The following is a 25042-nucleotide window of genomic DNA, read 5'->3' as shown; positions in this document are numbered from 1 at the left end:
CATGTAAAAATTCAGGAAATGGAGAAAAGCATCAAACAAAAATAAAAGCCAGAATTTCTCATTCACTACTACTTTGTAAAAATATATAAAGTAAAAAGTGAAAGCCCTACCACCCTATCAATAGCTAATGTACCTCCTTCCACAGTTCTTTACATAAACAAGGATATCCAGATGCACAATTTGGTTCGTAAAACTCAGATTATACTGTATGCTTTATTTAGCTACTGGATTTTTACAAAGAGCAGCATATTGTGTCTCTTTCTCGGACAGTACAAAGAGACTTACTGCATTCTTTTTCAAGGCTGCATGGTATTACTGTGCTGTGTGATTGTACCGTTACTTCCTGTTTCCTCCTCCAGAAGAGCATGGACTTCTCTAGTGTCATGCTAATTACATGAGGCTACTTAAGCATCCTCATCCTTATACTTTCATGCATTTGTGCTAGTGTTTCTGTAAGATTTCTAAAACTGGGATTGTGAGTTAAGAGAACATACATAGTAAATTGTACATGCTGCCAGCTGTCTCTTGCCAAAACCTTGTACCCGTAAGTGCAGTGTCCTTTTAAACGGTCCTTTTGCAACCCCATTCCCTCCCCAACTGGCTCATTCCTCACTCTGCTGCTGGAGTAGTTTTATAAAATTCAGATTTGATCATGGTTTCTCCTGTTTAGAAGACCTCAGTGGCTCCTCTCTGCCAACAAGACCGAGTCCAGACACTGAGCATTCCACCAGGATCCTTATCAGCCAGGTTGGTCCTCTGGAAAGCAGGCTCCCAGACAGAATCCAAAGTGCAGGAGATTTAAGGAGCAATGCCTGGGAAAGAGAAGGGGAAGGGAGCAGGAGTCGGCAGGAAGAGGCAGCCACAGACTGGCATCAAGGCCTAACCACAGGAGAAAGGAAAAGGATTGGGGGGGGGAGCCTGTGTCTGTGATGCAGCTTTGCTGGCGACTCAGCCAGCCCAGTAGGGAGCGCCGGAGTCTGGACTGCCCATTTCCTGAGTTTCATTTTGGGCAGCAGAGAACAGGCCTAGCGCCTGGGCTGTGCTCTGCCGTCAGCAGGTAGCTTTCCCAGGTGGCAGTGCTGGAATGGCAGCCAGATCCTGAGGCTGCGGCAGTCACACTCCGTGCAGCAGGTTATCTGGATGACACTTGTCCATGGCTATCATGAACTGCAGCCTGCCTTTCGTTTCCTCTTTCCCTGCCTCTGGCATCACTGGCCTGACTCCATGCCATATCCCACATGACCAACTGCCAGTACCACCTCCCACCCGAACCCTGACCTTTGCTCACTTAGTTCTCTGCCTGGAATGCCACTCCTTCCCAGCTATGCCCATCAAAATCCTGTTTTCAAAGCCCAACTTAAATGTCAGTTCTCTGGGTTACCTTCCCAGATCCCACCATGAAAACTTAATTGTTTCTTGAGCCTGTGGTGCTATTTGAGGTTAGCACTTCCCAGGTGGAAATATTCCAGCTGCTTCTTTCTCAGATTCTCAAAACCCAACACAATGTAGGTACACAATGAATGTTGCCCGAACTGCCCCCTGCTCCTCTCAGAACATTTTGAAGCTGCAGAACTCTGAGTCCTGGAGTGGTTGGAAGCACACAGTCACTGGTCAGTAAGTAAATGTTAGATGAATTCTCTGGGACCCAACATGGGCAAGGTGAGATAGAAGGGTGCAGGGAAGAAGGTATTTACGTTGCTGGGAATCACCTAGTTTGGTACCAAGACAGAGTTTTAAGACTAGAGTATGTCTGTCTTTGTTTGTATATTCTACCATGATTTGGAAAGACCCCAAAGGATTTTTTAAGTCATCATTTTATTGCCTGAGATCAACAGATAGGAATTTGGGGCGGGAGGGCTTCCCTTTAACAGCCACATTTTTATGAGTTGGGATCTTGCCTTTCTTCGTCTCTCATTCCCCTTGCTGGGTAAGAAGAGCCATCATGACACCTGAGATGAGGTCCCAGGCCACATGCGTCATCATTTTCTGATTGAGTGTTTGTGGAGGGGAGGGACTTGGGAGGGATGGAAATATTTTTACTTTTCCTCTTTCCCACACCCTCCAGTTAAAAATCTTCCCTGAGAGGTGACCTGTGGGAAGTGGCCAAGGGTCTCTGGAGTGAGCATAGTAGGCTGACATCAGGGCTTGGTGGGGAAGCCGGTGGATGGAGACGGCTGCTGGTCCAGACTCTCCCCCTGCAAGATGTCCCTTGGCTGCTGTCCCTCTGCTAGAGCAGGCCATACCCTCCGCTTCTTCCTCATCCCCTCCACGCCGTCAGGCCCTCAGGGGAAACCCTAGGGTTTTCTCAGCAGGGTGTGAGGACCACATGCCTCTGCCCTTGTGTGGAAGCAGGGAGGTTCCAGGCTGAGCCCTTGGCCATCGGCCCTGGGGAGGAACTCTTGGAGGCTTCGGGGTGTCAGGAAGCCTGTCAGAGGACAAAGTTCTCATCTCTGGCTCACCTTTGGGGGCTGTGAACCTATCCCCTCCCCTCAGGTGTCATCAAATTGTACATCTAGTGGAGGCATAGCTCTTATCAGATTCTTTGTTACCAGAAAAGTGTGTGATCTAAACCAGTGCTTTAATCCAAACACTATCCTTTCTAATGAAAAAGAGGCTGTTTTCCTACAAGAGCCAGATTCTAGGTGGATTGCTGGTACTGAGTAGTAGACCCCAGGGTGATTCTAGAAAGAAGCCCAGATCATCACCTTCACACTATGACTGTCCCCCAGGAACTTTGCATTCCCTCTGGAATCAGAGTGTGTAGTTTAGGGACCATACGGATTTGGTTGGCTCAGTTCCAGAGAATTGAGCCCCTGAAAGTTGGGGCAAGTGGTCTGACTCCTACCTATAAGGAAGTCAGAGAGGGAGTGTGTGGAAGGGGAGAAGGGGGTCACGGTGATCTGGTAGGCATGGAATGTCTATGAGAATAGTATAGTCCTAGGCTCCTAAATGAATTCCAGGATAGTCATTTTATAACCCCCCAAAAACCTGAGTTCTGGGCTGATTCCAGGAAAACAGCTCTGATAATCCCAGAAACTATCAGGAGGGTATGGTGCATAGCCCTGGACAATGAGGAAAATGAAACTAGAAAGGGGGAAAAGTGCATAAAAAAGAAAATTCTCCAAGTAGAGTAAAAATCTTGAACTTGGTCACAAAAGCACAGAACTTTAACGTGACAGCCTCCGATTTCAACAACCCCTCCACTTTATTCTTTAGGTCCTGGCCACAGTTATAAATAGGGAACCATATCTGCTGAGACTACCCAAGGGTTACATAAACAATTTGGGTGGTGATTAAAAAAAAAAACAAAACAGTTTCTGAAAACACTAAAAAAATCCCACTTATTTAACAGTCTGCTTGAGCCAGGCCTGGGAGTCCCTGGGAGGCCTTGCAGAATCAGTTCCTCCTGCTGCAGCAGGGCAGGGCCCTGGCTTGGTCAGGAAGCTCTGGAGGGAACGGGAGGAAGAGTGGGTGGTGCCGGGGGAGGGAGGAGAGGAGGCCTCAGGAAGACAGCGGTGGCTTGTCCCTAGCGGGAGGCGGGGACCCAGAGTACAGCAGATGTAGGTCTTTGGAGACTTGGCCCTTTCAGGAGGGAGAATGTGCCCCAGATGCGCTTTTCCCATTTGAGATCTTACAGGCTGGGTGAAACGGTTCCTGAGCCCCTAAGTCATGGTGACAATCCTCCCCTTTCCTAAGGTCATAGCACCTTTTGTGGCCTTGAGGACTTCTCAGAACAGAGGGGCTGGGCTTCACCTGAGAGACACTTGTCTTTTTTGACACATACTGGTCACCAACTCCTGTCCCCCTTCCAGGAGCCTCCAAAAAGCCCTCTAGACAGAAACACTGATCTTATGCACCAGTGGGGATGGAGGAGAGCAGGGAGACTCCCTGCTCCAGGGTTGTCCTCCCCTGCTCAGATCACCTGTACCTCCATTTTGCCATTAGAAATATATTTTCAGTTAAGCACTCTGCTTCCCCAGATGCTATTTTGGAAGTGTCATTAGCTTAAGATCATAGCTCATTAGTGTGAATTAACTTTATCAAACTGACACATTCTATTAAAAGAGGGCCTGGTCCAGGGGGTCTCACCCTTTTTGAGGTCACATGCCCCTTCCAGGATGGAAGAAAACAGATGGACCCTTTCCCCAGGAAAATGCACAGGCATCCAGAATTTGCACACCATTTATGGATTTCAGGGACTCCATTGACCTGGAGTTCTGAGGGCTTCTGAGGGGAGAGTAAATGGTAAAGGTGGGGAGGAGGGGCTGGGAGTAGGCACAAACAAGGAGCCTGGGTGCTGCTAGAAATGACTTTGTGGTTTTCCCCAAGACCAGTAATGTGAGAACGTCAGAAATGGATGTCTATCACCTGGCTGTGGTCACTGCCCTGCCCTAGAGAGAAGGTAGGCTTCAGTGATGTTGGGGACTTGTGCCTCACACCTCTGAGCCCCCAAGACCATGTGCAGTGTATCTCCATGCAGCTGGATTGGGGGGAATCACCCCTAGGACTCTGGAGCTGGCTTTCTGCTGTAGGAAGCAAAAGGCAGCTTTTGCCCATCTCATGGGTTGGGGTCCTCTTGGCCAGGTGGCAGGGGCCACGGGCCTGCTACCACCATCCACTGCAAAAGAGGTGGGAGCTTGGTCCCTCCAGAGTACACATTCTTAGCCCTGAGCCTGAGATCCCTTTTATTTTCTTTGGGGAAGTCAGTTTTACTAGGCAGCTTGTGATTCCCTGAGTATTGTTCTGTTCAAACTTGGGGAAACGTAGGGAAAGTTTTTGGATTTAGATCTCATCTGAAAGCCTCCCCGGGGATTTTGGAAGTGATGCAGCAAAGTGAAACAAGGAGAGTGATCATTTGCAGTCTCGTGCTTGTTATGCGAAGCTCCTCCTGTCTGTGGTGACTCAAGGAGGGGAGAATTTCCCTGTCTGGAGCCAGCTGGACAAGCGTCAGCACTGCTTTCTTCACAGGTCCTGGCATGGAGGTGGAGCAGGGCTTGCACTGGGGGAAGTCTGTAGGGTTTGGTGTTCCAGATGCAGTTTGTCTTTCTCCTGAACTGTTGGCCAGGGTACCCCTGCCCCACAGAGCTGTCCCAAGTGCTGGCTCAGCACCACATCCAAATTTGGCACCAGCACATGCTTGTGGAACTGGTCGGAAGCTCCCCTCTCACCTACATCCTGTCATGGAGCAAAGCTCAGGTTTTGCCCACCATACTCACGCAGGCACACCCTCTGACCGGAGGCAGCCTGTCTCCCACCCACCACCAAAACTCTCCTTCACACCTTTGTTTTTTAATATTAGTGATTGGTGTTATTGTTTATTGCTCACTGGGTTTCTTCATTTGAAAATAAAGATTTCTTGAACAGGATACAAAAAATATCAAAGATGGAAAGACAGATTGAATTTAAATGAGCTTTTGTTCATCAAAGGTGAAAATTCATTTAAAACGAGTGAAAACACAAGCCACAGACTGATATTTTCAGGAACATGCCAGACAGAGAACTTACACCCACAACATACAAAGAACTACTGCAGGTCAATGAGGAGATGACAGACAAAGCAGACAAAAGTCTTGAATAGGAACATCTTCAAAGTGGATATCTCAATAGCCAATAAGCAAAATAAACTTTACAAGATACCACTATCCACCCACCCAAAAGACTGAAACTTAAAAGATAGGTGATACTAAAGATTGGTCTTCCCACACGGCTGGCAGGAGTGTAAATTGGTACAAGCATTTTGAAGCTGTTGAGCCATATGTATTATGGGCAGGATCATACCCACTCCATAAACCAGCAATTCCACTTGTAGGTATAAACTCAAGAGGAGTGAGTGAGTACACATGTCCACGAGTATTTGTAGCATTTTTATTCTTAGAAGCTCCAAACTGGAAGCAGCCCAAATGTCTACGAGCAGGAGAATGGGTAAATCAATTGTGTCCTCTCCGTGCAATGGAATACATGACAGCAGTTTTTAAAAATAACATATGATGACACATAACAACATAGATGGATATCACAGATGTGCTGAGCAAAAGGGACCAGACACCAAAAAAGTACACATTATATGATTCTCTGCTCCTAGAGGATAGGGCCACACCCCTATTGTCTCTGAAACTCCAGTGCCCAGCACAGGTACTGCATATACAGCTGCTCTCGGGAAATATTTTTTGGTGGAGGGAGTGAAGTAAGACTTGGCCTCTACTCCCAAAGGTGTTTGCAAAGTAACGTTTCTGTGTGTGCCAGAGTGGAATCTGTCGGAGAGGCAGTTAAGAAATGCTGACTGTTTGCTGTAAAGTGAAGAAGAAAATATGTGCTATAATGAAGCCCTTTCACCAGAATGGAGAAGGGGCTGGCATAGGGGCTGTGGGCTCCAGGAAGAGGCATTCTCAGGTGTTCAGGGCACCAGGAGGGCTTCCTGAAGGGAGAGTACTGAGCTGAGCTTTCAGAGGTGGTTGAGATGATAGCATGCAGCAAGGGCCTGAGCAGCCACCCCAGGCTCAGGGATGGCATAACCAAGTGATTCTCTAGCACTGGCACATGTCGGAGTTACCTGAGAAAACAGGTAGCTGGGCCCCACCCCACAAACTCTGATTCAGGACGTCTGGGGTCAGGCCTGAGAATCTGCATTTCCAACCAGTCCTAGCTGCCACTGCTGCTGGTCTTGGGGCGCACAGTGAGAACCACTGGCTTAAGCCACCGTCTGAAGTCAGCGAAGTGCACAAGGGGAAGGGAGTGTGGACATGAGTGGGCCCTGGCCTGGAGGCCTTTGGCTACTATCTGAGGAGTTTAGACCTAATTCTTTTGTCTTAAGCATCCATAGATGGACGCTATAAATTTTTCTTTCTTGTGGCCCATAGCCCTCCCAGATTCCCAAGGACAAGGATGTTACACCACACACCCTGTCTGTTTCTATCACCAGGAGACACCTATGTCCAGGAAATTCCCTCCAAATGGTGTCTCTTTGGCTAAGGAAGGGAAGAGTTAGTCACCTGGGTGGGGTTTGGGGAGGGAGGCGCACTCCGTGAATGTGAATGTCCTAGGTGGAGGGGCCCTGCCCCTCCCCGAGGCCTTCCTGGTCAGGGCCCTGGACCAGTGGGACTGGCCCTCTCCCAGATAACCCAGGCATGCAAAGCAGATGCTGTCAGTCAGTGTGTACTGTCTTCCAGGGACACCTCCAAAAAAGCACACTACTGAGGACCAGCTCTTTGCAAAGTAATCTCCAGGGTGTGGTAGAGACAGATGAATCTCCAGGGTGTGGTAGAGACATGCTATAATGAAGCCCATGGACTTGCCCTCTGAAAGCATAAAGGGTAATAGCGGGAAGGGGAGCATTGAATAATTTTCCATTATTCCATGATTCAAATATTTCTACTTCTTTGCATACCTCATAAATTTTTGGTCACAGAAAACCCTCCCATCTAGTCCCTTGTTTTCTCATTCTGCATCCCTTGCTTAGGTCCAGCCACCTCCCCCTCCTCACTCCCAGTGCTGGAGGCTGGGGGCTCTCACTCATTCAGCAGGATCCTGGAGTTACAGACAGGAGTAAATCAAGATGAGTAAATCAGCCCACCCTGTGGTCTGGTGGGGTCTTCCTGCACCATAACTGTAGATAGGCCAGTCCTGGGTAGGTGCCCTGCAGCCACTCACCCTGCTGGTGGGGCCATGACCATCTGCTCTGGGCCAGGGAAGCCCCTGCTCGCTGGACTCCACAGTGATAGAGGGAGCCTGGGGGCCCCCCGCCTTTGCATCAGCCTATCTTAGACCAGCCAAACCACAAGCCTCTGGGGGCCGCAGCTGCTGTGCATGACGACACACAGGAAAATGAGACAGGGCTCAGGTGACTGCCGGTACCCTGCTGACTCCCTGAGGACCTCCTACCTCTGGAGTGCTGCCTGCCTTTTCCCTGAGGGGCATGGGAACTGCCTTGCTTCCTTCTCACTGCCCCACCTCCATTTGCAAGAGAATCACCTGGAAGGGCACAAGGGCCCAGAGACCAGAACCAGGCTGCGATCTTGCTCTGCGGCTCCCTGGCTGTGTGAACCAGGGAGAGGCACCTAGCCTTTCCAAGCCACAGTTTCCCCATTTGCAGAATGGAGATATGACCTTGCTTACTTCTTTGGGGAGCTGGAGACACACACACACACACACACGGTGTCATGTGTGCCATACAGTGGTGTGTTTGGGGTGCAACAGTGAGCAGAGAGGAGGCAAACTAATTCTGTCTAACAAGGGAAAATGGCAGAGCTGCCACAAGGCACGGGGCCTATGGAAGTAACTCCAGAGCTTTGGACATGTTTGTTGAACAGCAGACACTATGTTAAGTATTTCACCCAGGTTTTATTAAGTCCTCACAACAAGCCTGTGAGAGAGGTGTTCCGCACTTTACAGATGAGCCAGTTGAGGCTCAGAAAGGACCAGACATTGACTAGCAAAATATTTTTCGAGCACCTGCTATGTGCTGAGTGTTGCAGATATAACTGTAGACAAAGCAGACAGGCTCCCGTCCCTCACCCACGAAGCCTGCACTCCATAGGCAAAGTCACTTGTCCAAGATGAAGCTGGAATGTGCCAGAGACAGGATTCAACCCCAGGGCTGGTGGTCTCTGGGGCTTGTGTTTGTCCCACCTCACCCCAGAGCTCACTGCCCCTGCTCCTCTCATGGGGGTCACAGACTGTCCCTGCCAGCCCCTGTGGGGAATCCAAGGACCCAAGAGCAAGGCTGGGGCAGGCAGGAGAGGGGCTGCTGTTTATGTGGCGCCCTCTGTGCCCAATCATTCCTGGGCAGCCTTGCCTCGGGGAAGGGCTGAAGGCCACATCACTTGGATATCTTTCCTAGGGAAAACGGAGCTTCCCCAAAGGGGATTTCAAGGGTACATGGGTGCTCTCTGTGCTTGGAACAGAAAGTGACAGCCTCTTCCTGGCTCAGGCGGGGAATCCCTCTGGATTTCACTGGGTTTATAGGAGGGGCCTATTGTCTTCCTACTTCTAAGACCTCAAGGGAGGAAAACTCAAGACCAGGGTCTGTCAGGGACAAAATCAGATCTGGCACCTGGGTGAACTCTGAGCTCATGGCTCAGCCCTGCCTTTCCACCACGCTCAGCCTCAGGCTGTCTCTTGATGCCATAAAACCCATGGCATCCCAATGGGCAGTGACATTTTCTTTTAACCGGATGTGGGTAAAATTGTACCATTTCCAGAATATCTTGCCTGGTCTTAGAACATCTGCATATCAATAGGCATTCAGATGTGGGAAGAAGGATTGCTTTAGTTTATTTGCATCATTCCTCAGGGGTGGAGAGAAGTTCATCTCCGTATCAATGGGTAATTACCTGGGCAATGGAGGGTTTATCTGTACCTGAGAGGTGAGGGGAGGGCCAGTTTTGCGGAGGCTAGAGCAGGAAAGAGAGATGAGCCTAGACTGCAGTTTGTGAGCAATAAACGGATTTTAAACTTTATTTCTTCCTTTGACCAATTTTGGTTTTTAGAGGTATTTTGCCCCGGGATTTCCTCTCCCTAGACTTACACCCAAGAAAACAGAGATTTGCAAGCCTCCCTCACTAAGAAAAAAAGATACACGATTGTACATTACAGCATTTACTCATAGTATCAGTCACTTGGAAACAATCAAAATGGTTAATATTTGGGGATTAAATGAAATATGGTAAAAATATACATTCAAAAGACTACTATGTAGTCATTTAAAATCATGTAGAAAAAATTAAATGAAATGTGAACACTGCTTATAGTAGATTAAGTAAAAATTCATGACCAAAACAATGTACACAAAAACAGAAGATACAACATGGTCTCATTTTTTAAAAATATGTCTATATATGCATAGAAAAATGCCTAGAGAGTGCACACTACATGTCAGCAGTAGCCACCCCTGGGGAGTGAATTGGATGTACTTTTGTTTTCTTCTGTTTTCAGTATTTCCATTTCCCTCAGTGAAAATGCTTGTCTTTCATAGTCATGCAGAAAAAATCCCCACAGTATATATTTGAGAGAAGAAAAAGAATGTTTCCTTTTGGCCCTATACTTAGATGGCCCGAGGCACCAGCCAGCCTTGCGAGATTCGAAAGCCTTAGAGTAGTGGGGTGGGAGCCAGCTTGAGAATTAGCCGGGCATTGCTGTCCAAGTCTCATCCTAAATGTCATCTCCCAGAGAGGCAACCTGACCACTCGGCCTAGCTGAAGGAGGGCCCCCCATGCTGTCTCTCCCCCTCCCACACCATTCATCATCTTCTTTGTGCTTGTCCGCCTCTGAAGGGACCTGCCTGCTCACCTGTCTCCTTGGTGATTGTTAGCCTCCTGGTGCAGAAGGCCAGCTCCGGGAGAGCAGGGACCCTGCTGCCCTGCCCCTGTGACTTCCATCAGGAGGAGAGGCCCACGGGAGGTCTTGGTTGTAAGGGACAGACGACCTGCTCTGCAGCCCCACGCTATGGGCGTTGATCCCAAGCTGCACATGATGACAGCAAGAAAATTTGGGAATAACTTTGTGAGGGTCTAGAAACAGCCAGGTGGCCAGCTTATCAGGCCAGAACTGGATGGGGCTCAGCAACCCGAAGCACCCGGGGCAGCCCCTTACCGGGGAGGTGTGGAAGTGCCAGCCTTGTGCTTCACATCTGACAAACGGGTGAAGTGAGGTAGGAGCCATTTGTCTCACCGCCCTGTGCTCCTTTGCTCCCTGTGCGCCTTCTGCTGCCAGCCCACTGTGTCCTCAAGCTCACGACGTCAGCACCTCTCTTCTGAACCTGCTCCAGTCAGGTTCTCATCCCAACCACCCCACTGAATCTACCCTTGACCAGATCACCCAGGACTCCAAGATGCTAAGTCCAGTTATTAATTCTCTGTCCTCATATGACCTGACCTATCACAGTGGATTGTTCCCTCCTCCTTAAAACCTTTCCTCCTGGTTACCCTCCTGCTGTACTTGCTACTCCTTCTCAGACTCCTTTGCTGTGTGAATGGGCCTCAGTACTTGGACAACTTCTCTATTGACAGTACCCCCCTGGGTGATTTCATCATATGTCATGGCTTTAAAGAGCTACATGCTGAACACTTGCAAATCTTCATTTCCAGCTTGGGCATCTCCCCTGAACTCCAGACTTACATACCCACCTGCATACAGGCCTTTCCAGTTGAGTGTCTAAAGGCATCTCAAAAACACAGACAAAGAGAAGGCAGAGAAACTGAAGCAGTCCCTGCCTCCAGGTTTGGCAGTGAAGGAGCTGAAATGATTTTAACTGTATTAAAAATTTTTTAAAGACATCCAAAACCAAGTTCCTTACCTTCCCCAAAAATATGCTCCATCAGCAGACTTCTGTGATTCAGAGAATGGAAATTCCATCCTTCCATTTGCTTGGGTCAAAAATCTTAAAGAGTCCTCCTTGACTCCTTTATTGCACAGCCCGCTTCCAGTCCATCAGCAGGTCCTGCTGGCTCTTCTTTCTGGAATCAAACTGTATCCCATTACCTCCAAGCTATGCCTCTAGTCCCAGCCATCATTGTCTCTTGCCAGGATTTCTGCACAGCCTTCTACATGGTTCTACCTATGTTCTCCAATTTATTCTCAACACAGTATCCAGAGTGGTCTTGTTAAAATGTGTTCCATCATGCCACTTCTCTGAGTAAAACTCTCCAATGGCTCCTGTCTGAGTCAAAGCTCAAGTTCCTATAAGGGCCTTCCTCTAATGCCCTGCACTCCCTGGAGCCTCTCACTACCTATCTGATCCCCTCTCTTAGAACTCCCCTTTGTTCATTCTACTCTGGCCATACCACCTTCTCCACTGATCTTTATTTACTATGTCAAGCATGTGCTCACCTCTCGGGCCTTTGCATGTGCTGGTACCTCCACCTGGAAAGCTTCTTCCCATAAATTTTCAGGGTTCATGTCATTTGCTTCAGGTCCTTGTTCATAATTCACCTTCTCAGATGCCTGGGTTTCCCTGACCATGCTATTTGGAATTTCAGCACTACTTCCCACCTCCTGCTCCAACACTCCCTTGCCTACTCTCCTGCTTTATTTTTCCTACACAGCACTTACCTCTTCTGACTACTATATATTTTATTTATCTGTTTATTTGGTTGTTGGTCTCCCCTAGTGGACTGCAAGCTCCATTTTGTTTTGTCTACTGCACCCCCCGAGCCCTCAGAGAGTTCCTGGCATGTAGTGGATGCTCAGTGGATAATCTGATGAATAGATACATGAATAAAAATGTATGAAAGGACCACTTCCTGTTTATACAAGGCCTTGAGACAAGGTGGAAAGAGCACTGAGGTTTCTGCCAGTGTAGGGGCAGTAAGAGGCCAAGTGGGAAGGAAACACCCTGAGTGGAGACTGCCCCTTGGTACCTGGGCCAGCAGGCTTTCAGCCCACAGCTCAGTGGCTCCTAAAGAACTCACCCCAGATGCACTCACATCCCTCAGCCTCCATCCAGGCATTCTTTGCCCAAAGGCATGTCGTCAGTTCTCTACTTCAACCATTTATTTTCTTTTTTTTTCCTCCAGGTGCCAGAGTTTGCAGCCTATACACCAGCAAGGTAAGAGAACAATAATACTGTCTAGTTTGAGACTTCCCAACTTAAAAGGCCCTGGAAAGTATTTCAGAGAAAGCCAGAGTGCTGAAAGTGTTGGCAGCTGGCTAAAGTGGAGGTCAGGGGACTTGTGTTGACTTCCTGGGTAGAGTATGGGTGCCTCGGACAATGAGGACAGCTCAGTATTGACTTGTGGATCATAGAGTGGCTGTGGGATCCCTGGACCTAGGACAACAGTGCTTCCCTTGGGGAAACATGGCCACACTGGCTGTAAGCCTCAAACCCACTGGTGGTGAGCCCCCAGCTCCACTTCTTTGCCTCCCTCTGGGCCTCTCTCCTTTCCTGCTGTCTTTGGTGGTTCTGCCCAGCCTGTTGAAGTCAGACTGGCCTTGGCAGAGTATCTAGAATGTTTTTTTTTTATAAATAAGGCTGATTTAGTTCTAGATCTAAAGGATACTAGGATGCTTCCAGCATAGGGGTTTTCTGATTCTGTGTTAAACTTGGTCCAGATTTTAAAAAAGGAAAATACTCAGTAAATAATAGCTATGGGGCAATGTCTGTCTGTCTCTTCTGCTGGTGTGACTGGAAAAGGGGCAGCTTTTAAGAATGTCTCTAGCCTTTGACCAAGCAATTCCACTTTCTGGAATTATCCTAGGAAAACAAGCACATTTGTGCAAAGGTATAAGTACAATTATATTTATAACTGCATTGTTTATCATAGAGAAAGATTGAAACATTGGAAAGAGTCCAACAGAAAGAAATTAGTCATTTAAAACTTGTTACGTCCACAGAAGGGCATGTCACACGGCAGAATGAACTAGGTGTATGTTTATTGACAAGAAAGATGTTTGCATATATTGCTAAGTTAACTAAAAAAAAGAAAAGTAATGGAAAGTAGGAAAGTAGCTTTGGACTCAGCCTGTAGGGTTGAAATCAGAGCAGTCTCTTAACCAACATGGGAACTCAGGCAAGTGATATGATCTCCCTACGCCTCTGCTTCCTGCGTGTAAAGTAGGGGTTCTAACACCTACCTCACAGTTGTGATGATCTGGTGGGGTTAACACACCTAAAGGCCCAGCACGTGGTGAGTGCTCGGCAGATGGTATCCACATGAGACGTGGACTGATCCTGTTTTTACCTGTGTATACCCTGGAAACATTCTGGAAATTCGTAGGTAAATAGTGATTTTATTTGGCTGGTAGAATTTTCAGTATTATGGTGATTTTCAATATTATTTTTCTACATGGAATACATATTACTTACAAAATGATGATGTAATAATCGTTTTTTAAAAAGAAATAACAATTGAAAAGGTTTAAAAAAAACCCAACTGCAGTGCCTTCTGCAGGCAGGCCAGCTGAACAGCCCAGGGGCAGAGCTTGGAGGACTGAAATAGAGGCAGGCCTAGCGGCTTAGGAATAAACCGAGGAGTGTCAGCGGGGGAAGGAAAAGAAAAGCTGCTACAGCCTGAGGGTTGGTGCCAAGGAGCTGTGCCTCAGAGGTGAGGCTCAGCCCCCAGGCATGTTTCCCCCCTCAGCAGCCCAGGGGAGCCCAGGGGAGGAGACGGGTGATCCAGCCCATCAGTCCCATCCGAATGAGCGCGTGCATCCACCTCCAGCTGCTGAAAGCACCCGACTCCAGCACATCCCAGAGAGGCCCTGAGGCTCCAGCCCTGGGCCCAGCTCCTCTCACACCACCAGAAGCCCCGCATCTCGTCCACGTCCAGAGTGGGAAGGGCAGGAAGCCTAGCGAATTCCTAGAAGTCACTCTGCAATTCCCCAAGGGATGACTAGCTCCTCTCTTCTCAGGCAGAATGGTAGGATGCACGCTCCAGAGCAGGCTCTCCTGAACAAGTGCCCCCTGCTGGGAAAGGGGGCTGGCATAATATACCGCATGTACCCAAGGGCTGCTGTGCCAGCTCCCACCTCTACACACTCTGCCATTGGCCACTGAGGCCGGAGAAAAGCCACGCTAATGAGGTTTGTGCCGGCCCTGCCTATTTACTGAGCATTCTTGGGCCATGGCTCATTCACATAAGTGAATTTTCCAAATGATTAAATGTAATCCCATCCCTTTGCAATTTTCTATTGTACTCATTTTTAATCAATTTCTATTTTATCAAGTTTACCAAAATAATGCATGCATATGGCTTATTTATCAATAGTACAGAGAGGTTCAGAATAAATATCCCCTCCCCACCTTTCCCTGTTCTGCTTTCTCTAATGGTTGGCTCTTTCAACCCTTTTATTAGTTTCTATTTCTTTTTATATTGTTATTTCTTGATTTACCAACTTTAGATATCTGTTGACTTCTTGTGGTGAATGAGAATTGAGCTTTGCTACAAAACCACCTCTAGTCCTCTTCCTTGCAGCCAGCCTCCCAGTAAGAATATAATACAGATTTTTGGTTAACTCAATAGTGAATATAGACAGTTCTTCATTGCTGAGCTAAGTAGTGTGTTATGTATTAGTTAAGTAGTGACTGTAAGATAAATTCTAACCAAAATAAGCAGACAACGAGAGGCAACAAAGGGCCAGGCAGTTTATCTGAGCGCAATCCTGGGTGATGTTCCCTGGTCTGGCTAGTCACAGGCTGGGGAAGTCACGCTTAGCAGGGCAGGCAGCGAGTTTTTAAAGAAGGCAGGGGGAGGCAGAGCTTAGATTTACAGCGGCCTGAGGATTGTCTAGCCTAAGGCACATTTTTCAGGTTGGGAGGGGGCAGCAGCCGGGGACTTTGGCACGTCATCAGTGTCTGATGTGCTCACCGCTCCCTCCGGTGTCTCCAACCTTACAGTGAGTTCTAAAAAAGTCTTATATTTCTTTGATAATTTTCTCCCCTCTATTTTAACTGTTAGACCTACTGGATTAATCTTCTGATTTTCTTACATTTTCTCTCTTATTTCCCTTCCCTTTGCTTGTGGGTTTACTTTCTTGGGAAACCTTCCTTGAGTTCATCCTCCAACCCTTCTGTTGACCTGTTTTTTAATATCTGCTTTCATATTTTTAAAGATATAAGGACTCATTTTTGTTTTCCAATTGTTTCTTTTTCATAGTATCACATTCTTGTTTTATAGATACACAGTCTGCCTCTTATCTCTCTGAAGGTATTATTAATTTTTCATTTGTCTATTTGTTTCATTTTAATATTCTTCCATTCTCTCCCTTGTCTTTGTTTCTATCTGCCTTTTCGTTTGTTTTCTTTCTTTCATGTTGGAGGCTTTCCTCAAAATGTCAGATGTCCTGGCTGTCTGCTGTTTATGAATGAAGCAACAAAAAGCTGACTTAAACTGTGTTTGGGGAGAACTTATCAACGGGACCTCACTACAGGGAAGCAAGCTAGTATTTTCATTAACAAGTCTCTAAATGTCAGGCCCTTTTCTCTAGAATGAAGGTTCCTCAACCTTGGCACTACTGACCCTTTGGGTAAATAATTCCTTGTTGTCAGAGGTCCTTGTGCACCAGACTCTACCACCAGATACCAGTTATAACACTCCTCCCATGGTTGAGATGACCAAAAATGTTTATAAACATCCCCAAATGTCTCCTGGGGGTCAAAATCACCCCACTGATAACTGCTACTCTAGAGCCATTCGGCTTTTTAAGAGAGGCACTCCAATTCCTGTTCCAGTTCCCCACTGCTGCATCACAAACCAAAACCACAGTGGCATACATAAACAACCACCATTTAATTATGCTGCAGGTCAGGAACTCAGAAAAGGCACAGCTCTTCTGCTCCACACTGTCTGGGGCTAAGGCTGGGACCACTGGAATGATGGAGGGTGGCTCTTGTGGCTGGGAGTCGGAGTCGGGACAGGGAGATCCCCTCTTAAGATGGTTCCTCACTGGCAGGGAGAGTGGGGAGCCGGGGTTTTGCTGGGACTGGTGCCTGGAGGTACCTGTGGCCTCTCTGGTGCCATGCCTGGTAGCTGGAGCTTAGGGCTCCAATGTGAATGTTCTAGCCAGCAATATGGAAGCTGCATGGGTGCTCATGGCTTGTTGTCACAAGCCTGCCCAGATTCAAGGGAGTCAGAGACCTCCCTTTAATAGAAGAAGTGCCAAAAAAATTGCAGCCATGTTTTAAACTCACCGCATTCCAGTATGGGGTGATACTTGCCTGGGGCAGGGTAGAGTATGAAGAGGGGGCGCTCTGAGTCCCACTCTTCAGTATTCATATTATGCTTTCATTCCCATTTTCATCCCCGTGTTCGTCTGTCCTCTTCTGCCTGAGTCTCTCCTGTTCAGTGTCTTCAGTCTCCTGCTGTGTAGGGCAGAGTATGAGATGGGATGGGAGGATTCCAACCAGTTTCCTTCATTCTGTACCACACCCCCCATGCCTGACCCCCACTATCATAACACCTGGTCCCCCCAAGGTCTGAGCTCCTCCAGGGTTCTGGGGGTGAAGCAGCTTGCCTCCAGTCAGCATCTCCCTGCAGGCCTGTGAAAGACTTGACCCCTGTATGTCAGCTGTCATCTGCTTTCTGGCTCCCCAGAGTCGGTGGAAATCTCTCGTCCACTGATGTTTCCTTTACCGTTCGTTCTCTTTGCTCCTGAGGGTTCATACCATTTTGTTTCTTGATTGGCATTTTAGTGGCACTTCAGGAGAGAAAGGAGATGCAGACGTGTGAAAACTTGACATGTTTCACCAGAAGCACTGTTGTACTTGTGGATGGATCTATCTCTGAATTGTGTTAAAATCTTTCCTGTCTTGTTAAAGCTCTGTTAGCCACATTTAACCTATGTTGATAATTCAGTCATCATTATGAACATACGCATGAAGTAATAAGCCTAATAGAGCCATTTGTCCCTCCATGATGGGGAGCCAGATCACTGTGCTAGAATTCCTTAAACCCTTTTTCATGGTCCTCTCTGTCTCTGGCTGCCTCTTGTTCCGCTTATTTGTGGTGAGGGTGCCACACTACAGCATATTAACTCCTAATTTATTCTTTTTAATGGTTAAACAAGATGACTGTGCAGGGAACCGCCACCCCCCTGCCCCACCCTGCCCCTACCCATTTTCTGCCCTTTGTGGATTGCATCCACCAGGCTCCATGTCCTCAGGCTTCCAGTTGGGTGTGCCAGCTGAAGACTCCTGCAGGAGACTGGGTAGTAATGTTGGGGTGCTTTAGGGTGCTTATCGCCAGCCCCTCCCTTGCCAGACCTCAGGCCCGCGGGGTGAATTCCTGCCCCTACAGCCACACCTGCCACCAGCAGCCTCTCTAGGTTCCAGTGTCCAGCTTGCGTCCTCCCTTCAGGCCCTGGGAGGAGCGCCCCACTGTTCTGGCTCCAGGGTGCCTCTCCTTCCCCTGTTGTTCCCCTCCTCCTGCTGCCGCTGTATGAGCAGTCCTTCCTTAAGCTCCCCTCTGCTGCTGAGACAGGGCGCATCTGTTTCCCGGGACTCTAGCATACAGAAACTGTTTCTGATTTGTATCTAAAATAAGAACAGTCCCTGACTGAGCCCTGAGAGATCCTCCTAGGGGTCCTGGGCTTGAGCTTTGTGGCATCTCTGGGCTACTCGGGGTTTTTTTAATTTACTTCCTTTTTTTTAACTTCTATACATGATAGAGGGTACTGGACTGATAACTTCTCCATATAGGAAAATATTACTTAATGGAACATTTTGAGAAGAAAAATACGTATGTAAATAAAATAAAGAAACCAGGAGTAAATTTATGATGACTTTCAGAAATTATGTGACAGACTGGAATATATCAGTAATTTCAGAAAAGGATTAATGACCTTCTTGGATAACAAATCCATGCTAGGTCTTTTAAGGTAAACTGGATGTTCTGGGGACATCCAGGCTGTGTCTGGATGGGATTCCCCCAGATCTGACATTAGGAGTCCCTCAGGTCGGACCCACCAGGCCTCTGTGCTTCCCGGTCAGTGGCTTCTTTGATGCTTTTGCACTGAGGTGTCCTGTGTGCCAGTCAGCCCTGGAGACGAGGATAAACTGGAGCCCAGAGAGGCCCATGGCCTAGCCCTGCCCGCCCACCCCTGTCACACTCACACCCAGAGGAGTATGGCGTGGCCCAGCTGTCCTGCAGCCCCCTGAGGTCTGCCCTCAGGGCTCTCCTGCAGCAGCGCTCCCCGGATCCCCTCGCTTCCTCACCCTGCTGGCTGGGCGGCCCTCCGTTTCGTTTCATTTGTGCACCCCTTTGAAGTACACGCACCTCTAGGGGAAAAGTAGAATCAAGATCTCTTCCTGGCCACCCGTTTCCTGAGGTACAAAAAGGAAACATTTCATAATGCTCCTTTAAAAAGACAACAGGAAGGGTAGTGCCGTTCTGACTGGCAGGGGTGGCCATGGGGTGTTCATAGGCCAGGGCATGAGGTGGCACATGGTGGCTGAGGTCCCCACCACACGCCCCACCCTCAGGGCCCAAGCCACCCTCCAGCCCACTCCAGCAGAGCCATGGACCCTCGCCCCACTTCCTCCTGAGCAAACTGAAGTGGAGAGGAACACTTAAGCCTTTACACCCCGGCTCCCATGTCCATGCTGCTTTTACCTCTAGGATTTTTTTTGGCAGGGGAGGAGGAGACTGGGCAATTGGAGATGGATTTGTTTGTTCTTACTGTGGCAGCCTTGGAGTGATGGAGCCTCTGTCAGTTTAGCTTGTGCTCTCCCAGCCCACGCCATCTGGTCCCTCAGCCCAGTGAGCCCAGCCAATGCCCCCCAGCGTCCCCCTCAGCAGAGTGGCAGGAGGCCTGAGGCCCCTTCCTGTTCACTCTTGATCTGAGGACGTGACGCTGGGGGAAGCAGACATACAGAGACATGGCCAGAAGAGCCGGCCTGTGGCTGGATGGTGGAGGCTGAGGGAAGCCTCTGAAGCCTTTCTGTACTGCCCCTCCCAGAGCAGAAGGCTCATGGTCCATGCTCGCCTGGGAGAGTAGAGGGGGCCATGGTGGGCAGATCAGCTGTGCAGTATGTAAGCCTGTGACCTGTCTTGTCCTGTCCAAGCTGCCTGTAGTTTGACCAGACTATGCTGGAGGTGGCCATTGCTAGGGTGGCTGCCACTAACCACACAGAGAGGAAGGACAATTTTCAGTCTAGGCACTTGAGCTGACAGCAGGATGTTGCAAGTTCCTAATCTGGACCCAGAGAACAGGGAGTTTGGTCTTCTTCTGGAACCCAGAGTTGGCTGTTACTCACAAACATAGACACCCTGAGTGGAACCTTCCCCCAGTGTGTCAGAGCCTCAGCAATGCCTCTGACCTGGGTAGCAGTCGCCGGAAGGCCCAGCTGACACTTCTGTGTAAGTGGCCCCATTGCAACTGTACTGAGTGAGCCAGTTCCCTGGGGTGGGCGGGGCCCACCTTGTTCCCATTACACACCATCACAAGCTGATGCAACCAGCTTTCAACAGACACTGCCAGGGAAGAGACACATGACAGCAGCCTGCTGCAATACTGCTCTGCAGGAGGCCTGCTCACATCAGCAAAGACAGACCTCTCCCCACCCAGTACCTCACCCAGCCGAGCTGGAAGCACCCCTTGTCAGGACCATTTGAGGCCTTTGAGTGGATCTGCCTTTCTCAAGAAATTAAACCAGCGGCTCTCCATCCTGCCTGCACATTACAGTCATGTAGGGCATTTAAAAATATGGGTGCCTGGGCCCCCCAAAGATACTGACTTGAATTGATGTAGGTTTTTAAAAAAAATATTTGAAGTCATTATTGAAGGAGAATATACATGGGGAAAAAAGCACAGATGGTAAGCGTACAAGCTCAGTGAACTTTCTTTCACAAAGTGAACTTACCCATGTTAACCAGCACCCACATCAGAAGAACATCTCCAGCAGCCCCGACCCCCAGGGGTCATCGCCATTCTCACTTCTAACAACAGGAATTCATTTGGCCTGTTTTCAAGCTCTATATACTACAAATGGAATGGTGTCTGACTTCTTCCACTCGACATTGTGTCTGTGAGTCATTCTGCTCATGGTTGGAGTTTGTTCCTTCTCATTTACTCTAGAGTATATTCCACTGTATGCATATTCCTCAGTTTATCTGTGCATTCTGCTGTTAATGGATATTTGGGTATTTGGGTTGTTGTTTGCATTTTGGAATTGCCATGCTACCACTGCTCTGAGCAGTGTCTTATGGAGCCCATTGTGTATTTCTGTTGCATATATACTTAGAAGTGGAATTGCTGGGCAAGTATGGATATGAGGATGTTTGGCTTTAGTACCTTATGCTGAATTATTTTCCAAAGGACCAATTTACACCCCTCCATCAATGTAGGAGTGTTTCGGTTGCTTCGCATCTTTGCCAACAATTGGAACTTTCTATCTTTTTCATGTTAGCCATTCTGGTGGGTGTGTAATGGTATCGCAGTGTGGTTTTAATTTGCATTTCCCTGATGACTAATACAGTTGAGCATCTTTTCATATGTTTCTTAGCCATGTCATCCTCTTTTTGCAAAGTGCCTGTTACAGTATTTGGACAGAAGTATTTTTAAGAAGCCCCTTAGGTGGTTCTAATGTGCAGCCAAGGTTGAAAACCATTGTATTAAACCACAGGTTAGCATCTGCTGCTTTGTTTCTCAGTGTCCTGCCCTTGAACTGAGAGTATTTTTGATCTGAGGGAACCTCCTGGACCTGGGGAAAGATAACCTTCATCCCCCAGACCAAGGTGAGTCTACTGAAAAAGCAAGAGATTGCAGCTGGAGTTTAGGCAGTTGAGAATCTTTGGGAATGTAGCCTCCACTTCAGAAGGATCCATAGAGAGCCTTTGGTGTCCACAGCTGCCACAGATATTTCCTGACCACAAAAATGACCCCTTGCTGGTCTCCCCGGAGCCCCAGGCAATCGTGTGGAGGAAGTGGAGGGGCCCTGTGCCAGGTACTTCCCAGTTTCTAGGCCAGCATGAATGGGACACAGCTCAAGTCAGTGTTGTGGTCAAGCTGGGGACAGTGGGGCATATGCCAGGGGCCTAGGTGGGGCTGAGGGAGGTGTTCTGTCTGTGGCTTTCTCCAGGGTGAAGGAGCAGCCTGTGGGGCTGTCCCTCATGGGTCCAGGCCTGGCCAGCTCTTGAGTTCCACAGCTTTGCATATAGGTCCCTCACCTGTAATGGTCTCCTCTATTCTCTGCTACCCACCTTGGGGGCCCTGATCTGGGACCTTCCCTGATAACCCCACCCCTACTTGACCCCTCTCTGTCCTGAGCTCCATAGCACTTAGTCTGCAGTGCAGCTCCTTATTACACACTGTCTCGTGCTGAGCTCCCCTCATGTCATCTGTGCCCATCTCTTCCCTGCCTCTGGGCTGCAGCCACATCCCAGGGACTCCTGGCCACTTCCCTGGGCTGCCCCACAGTAAGTAAGGTGGCATTTGGTGACTCAGTGACAGCATCCTCCAGCTCGAGAAGGAAGATGCAGTGACATATGGACCACACGCGGAATCAGCATCCTCCTTCCCTCAGATGCACTGTGCAGGTGGAGAAAGAGCTACTCTGTGCAGGCTCCCTGTTCACACATGTGCCACCTGTCTGGTGGGCCAGGAGCTCTGTGCAGTGGGCCTGGGGCTGGACCACCAGCAGGGGCAAGGAGGCATGCATAAAGATCCCTCAGGTAGAGGGGCTCTGAACCCCTGATGGAGCTCACCACAGTGTCCAGGGCTCATGGGAGGGGAGGGGGGCTCTGTCAGTGCCGGTCCCCACATACTCTCTGGACAGAGCATGGGCTACCTTCTGTTGGCTGAAGTCCTGCCACATGTGTGACATGAGATGAGGGGCAAGGAGGTACAAGGCAAAGTTGACATTTTGGAGGTAGGTGAGCAGAGTGCCCACTCTGGGCTTTCAGTTAGGCAACATCCTGTGCATTCAAACCCATCTTGGAAATTGCTCTAGATATAGAGTATTTCATATCTGGTGGTCCAGGCATAGATGTTGGGGTTCCCTTGATTGGCCCAAATGGTAGCCTGAGCCCACCACCAGCCAGCACGCTCTCTGAGTCCTGGAATAACAACGGGAAGAGCATTCTCTCCGGCAGAGTAGGAGAACTCCGGTTGCTTCACATCCTTACCAACAATTGGCATTCCATCTTGTTCATATTCGCCATCTGAGTCACATAAAAACAGAGACCCCTCTCCTTCTGCTGAGCCTGCATCCCAGCCTCTCTTCTCTCCAGGGCTCCTTGCCCAGCAGTCACGCCCTTTAGTTCTCCCCAGCCTGGGCCTCCAGCTCCCATTCCCCTCTGGCTCCCATGGTGTGGGTTTACCATGTGCCCATCTCCATCATCCAAGTAAGGCTTCCCTCTGCGCCCTTCCCCGGGAAGCACAGCTGTGCCCCCTGCCGCTCAAGGCCAAGATGCTGGAGGAGATGTCTCCTCTCTCCCGTTCCTCCTCCATACTTACTCAGCAAGTATTCATTTTACACCTGCCCGTTCAACAGAGAACAAGTCCACCTGGCTCTGTGCTCATGACGCTTAGAATCAAGTGGGGAAGACAGACAGAAATTAACAAATGCTTATGTAAGAGCAGTTGTGATCAGCACTGCCACAGCCCAACAGCACAGGCCAGTTCCCTTCTGTCCTTGCACACCTGCAAACATCTGCTTGTCCTTTGAGGCTCAGCTCACCTGCCACCTCATCTGTGCCACCTTCCCAACACTGCACCTGCATGACAGGCTGGCCCTCTGGGTGTAACTCCTCCTACAAAGGCTGAAATCCGAGGGCAGAGACCAGACTACACTCACCTCAGAGCCCCCCTGCCTGGGATGGAGCCCAGTGCACTGGGGTGCTCAGGAGATGAATGCACATCCCTGACAAGACTGAGCCAAAGTGTGTGAACATCTCCAGGGGCTGAGAACCCACTACTTCCTTTTTTCCTTCAATGGCCTTTTGTTGCTTTTTATCATTGTGAAAGTAATTTGGGTTACATCACAGCAATGTGAGCTTACTAGTACTGAACTGCACACCCACAAAAGGTTAGATGGTAAGTTTTATGTTATATGTATTTTACCACAGTTAAAAACAAAAACAATGCAAAGAATACAAAAATGGAGAAAAAGGGAGAAAGGTCCATATTGTCAAGAAACAAAGGACAAAGGATTTGATTCAGAATTAGATAAAAAAATAAGTACAGAAATGCAAATTAAAACCACGATGAGATACTACTTCACACCCTTTAGGATGGCTGTTAACAAAAAAATAAAAAACAACAAGTGTTTGTAAGGATGTAGAAAAATTAGAATCCTCGTGCATTGCTGGTGGGAATGTAAAATGGTTTAGTTGCTATGGAAAATGGTATGTTGTTGCCTCAAAAAATTAAGCATAGAATTGCCATGTGATTCAGCAATTCCAATTCTGGGTTATGTACCCAAAAGAATTAAAAACAGGGACACAAAGATACAGTTCACCCATCTCCTGTCAGCATTATTCACAATAGCCAAAAGGTAGAAACAATTCGCATGTCTGTTGACAGATGAATGGAGAAACAAAATGTGATATGTACATATACACAATGGGACATTATTCAGCAACGAAAAGGGATGAAATTCTGCCACATGCTACAACATGGATGGAGTTTGGAAACATTGTGCAAAGAAGTGAAATAAACCAGACACAAAAGGACAAATCTCGTATGACTGCTTACGTCAGGTACTGAGAGTAGTCAGACTGATGGGGACAATGCAGAAAGGAGGCTGCCTGCTGCTGGTGGTGCAGGGCAGTGAGGGTCAGCTTAATGGCTTCTGTTTCTGTTGAAGATGATGAAAAAATATCTGGCACTCGGTGGATTGATCACTGCATGGCCATGTGCATGTACTTAACGCCGTTGAACTGCAGTATAGTGCTGAAAATGGTACATTTTATGTTATATATATTTGACCGTGATTAAAAATAATTTGGGTATATTATGGACATTTTAGAAACTATTAGTAAGCTCAAGGGGAAAAGATTTAAATTATTCATAATCTTACCAGCTAGAGAGGGCCAGTGTTAAAATCTCAGTGTGTATCTTTCTATTCCTTCTCTGTTCTCTCTCAAAAAAAAAAAGGTGTGTGTGGGTGTGCATGCATGTCTGTGTGGATGTGTATATATATCTACCTTTGGAGACCACATTGGACCTACAGGAAGTCTCCTCCTCACATCTGTGTCTCCAGTGTTCCCATCAGTGCTGTCTTCCTCCCTCTGAGCCATCCAGAACAGCAGTCCTTTGAACAATTTATCATACCCAACTTCACTCCCTTGTACCTCTTGGGTTGGACTTCTCTGAAAATGCCATTTCTTCCATGTGCCTGAAATGTGGCTCCAGAGCAAGCCCAGTAGTGTATTGGCAGGGGTTGGAGAGAGCAGTGCATGACTCTCCCCCGCTCAGATGCTCTGCATCCTAGACATGTCCGTGTGAGCACGTCGGCTCTCTTGGATGACGCAGTCGTGGCTTCCGTGAAGGTTGTGACAGCTAAACCTGAGTCTGTTGGTCCAGGCTATGCTTGGCCCAGGGCCCCATGCTCTGCCCTGGTGTCCTTGCTCCTTGGACCTGGTGCTGGGCTTTGTATTATCCCTGTTGATTC

At 48.4% G+C, this 25042-nt stretch overlaps 1 protein-coding gene across 24 annotated transcripts in view; it reads left to right on the top strand.

Moving 5' to 3' along the window:
• Positions 1 to 25042, top strand: part of LOC108388420 (uncharacterized) — an 89880-nt gene that overhangs the window by 24991 nt on the left and 39847 nt on the right. For 18 of the 24 annotated variants that reach the window (XR_012124818.1, XR_005056919.2, XM_037001950.2 and 15 more), the window contains one exon: positions 12510 to 12541. Coding sequence is in view for 22 of the 24 variants with exons in the window: in XM_037001950.2 (XP_036857845.1) it covers positions 12510 to 12541 (32 nt within the window). In the remaining 2 variants the exon portion in view is untranslated. The other 6 variants (XM_037001958.2, XM_037001937.2, XM_037001953.2 and 3 more) reach the window with 6 other exon arrangements.

Source organism: Manis javanica, chromosome 14 (genome assembly GCF_040802235.1).
Source record: "Manis javanica isolate MJ-LG chromosome 14, MJ_LKY, whole genome shotgun sequence".
NCBI lineage: Eukaryota > Metazoa > Chordata > Mammalia > Pholidota > Manidae > Manis > Manis javanica.
Note: the sequence above shows the minus strand (reverse complement) of the source record. Positions and strands in the feature narration are given on the sequence as shown.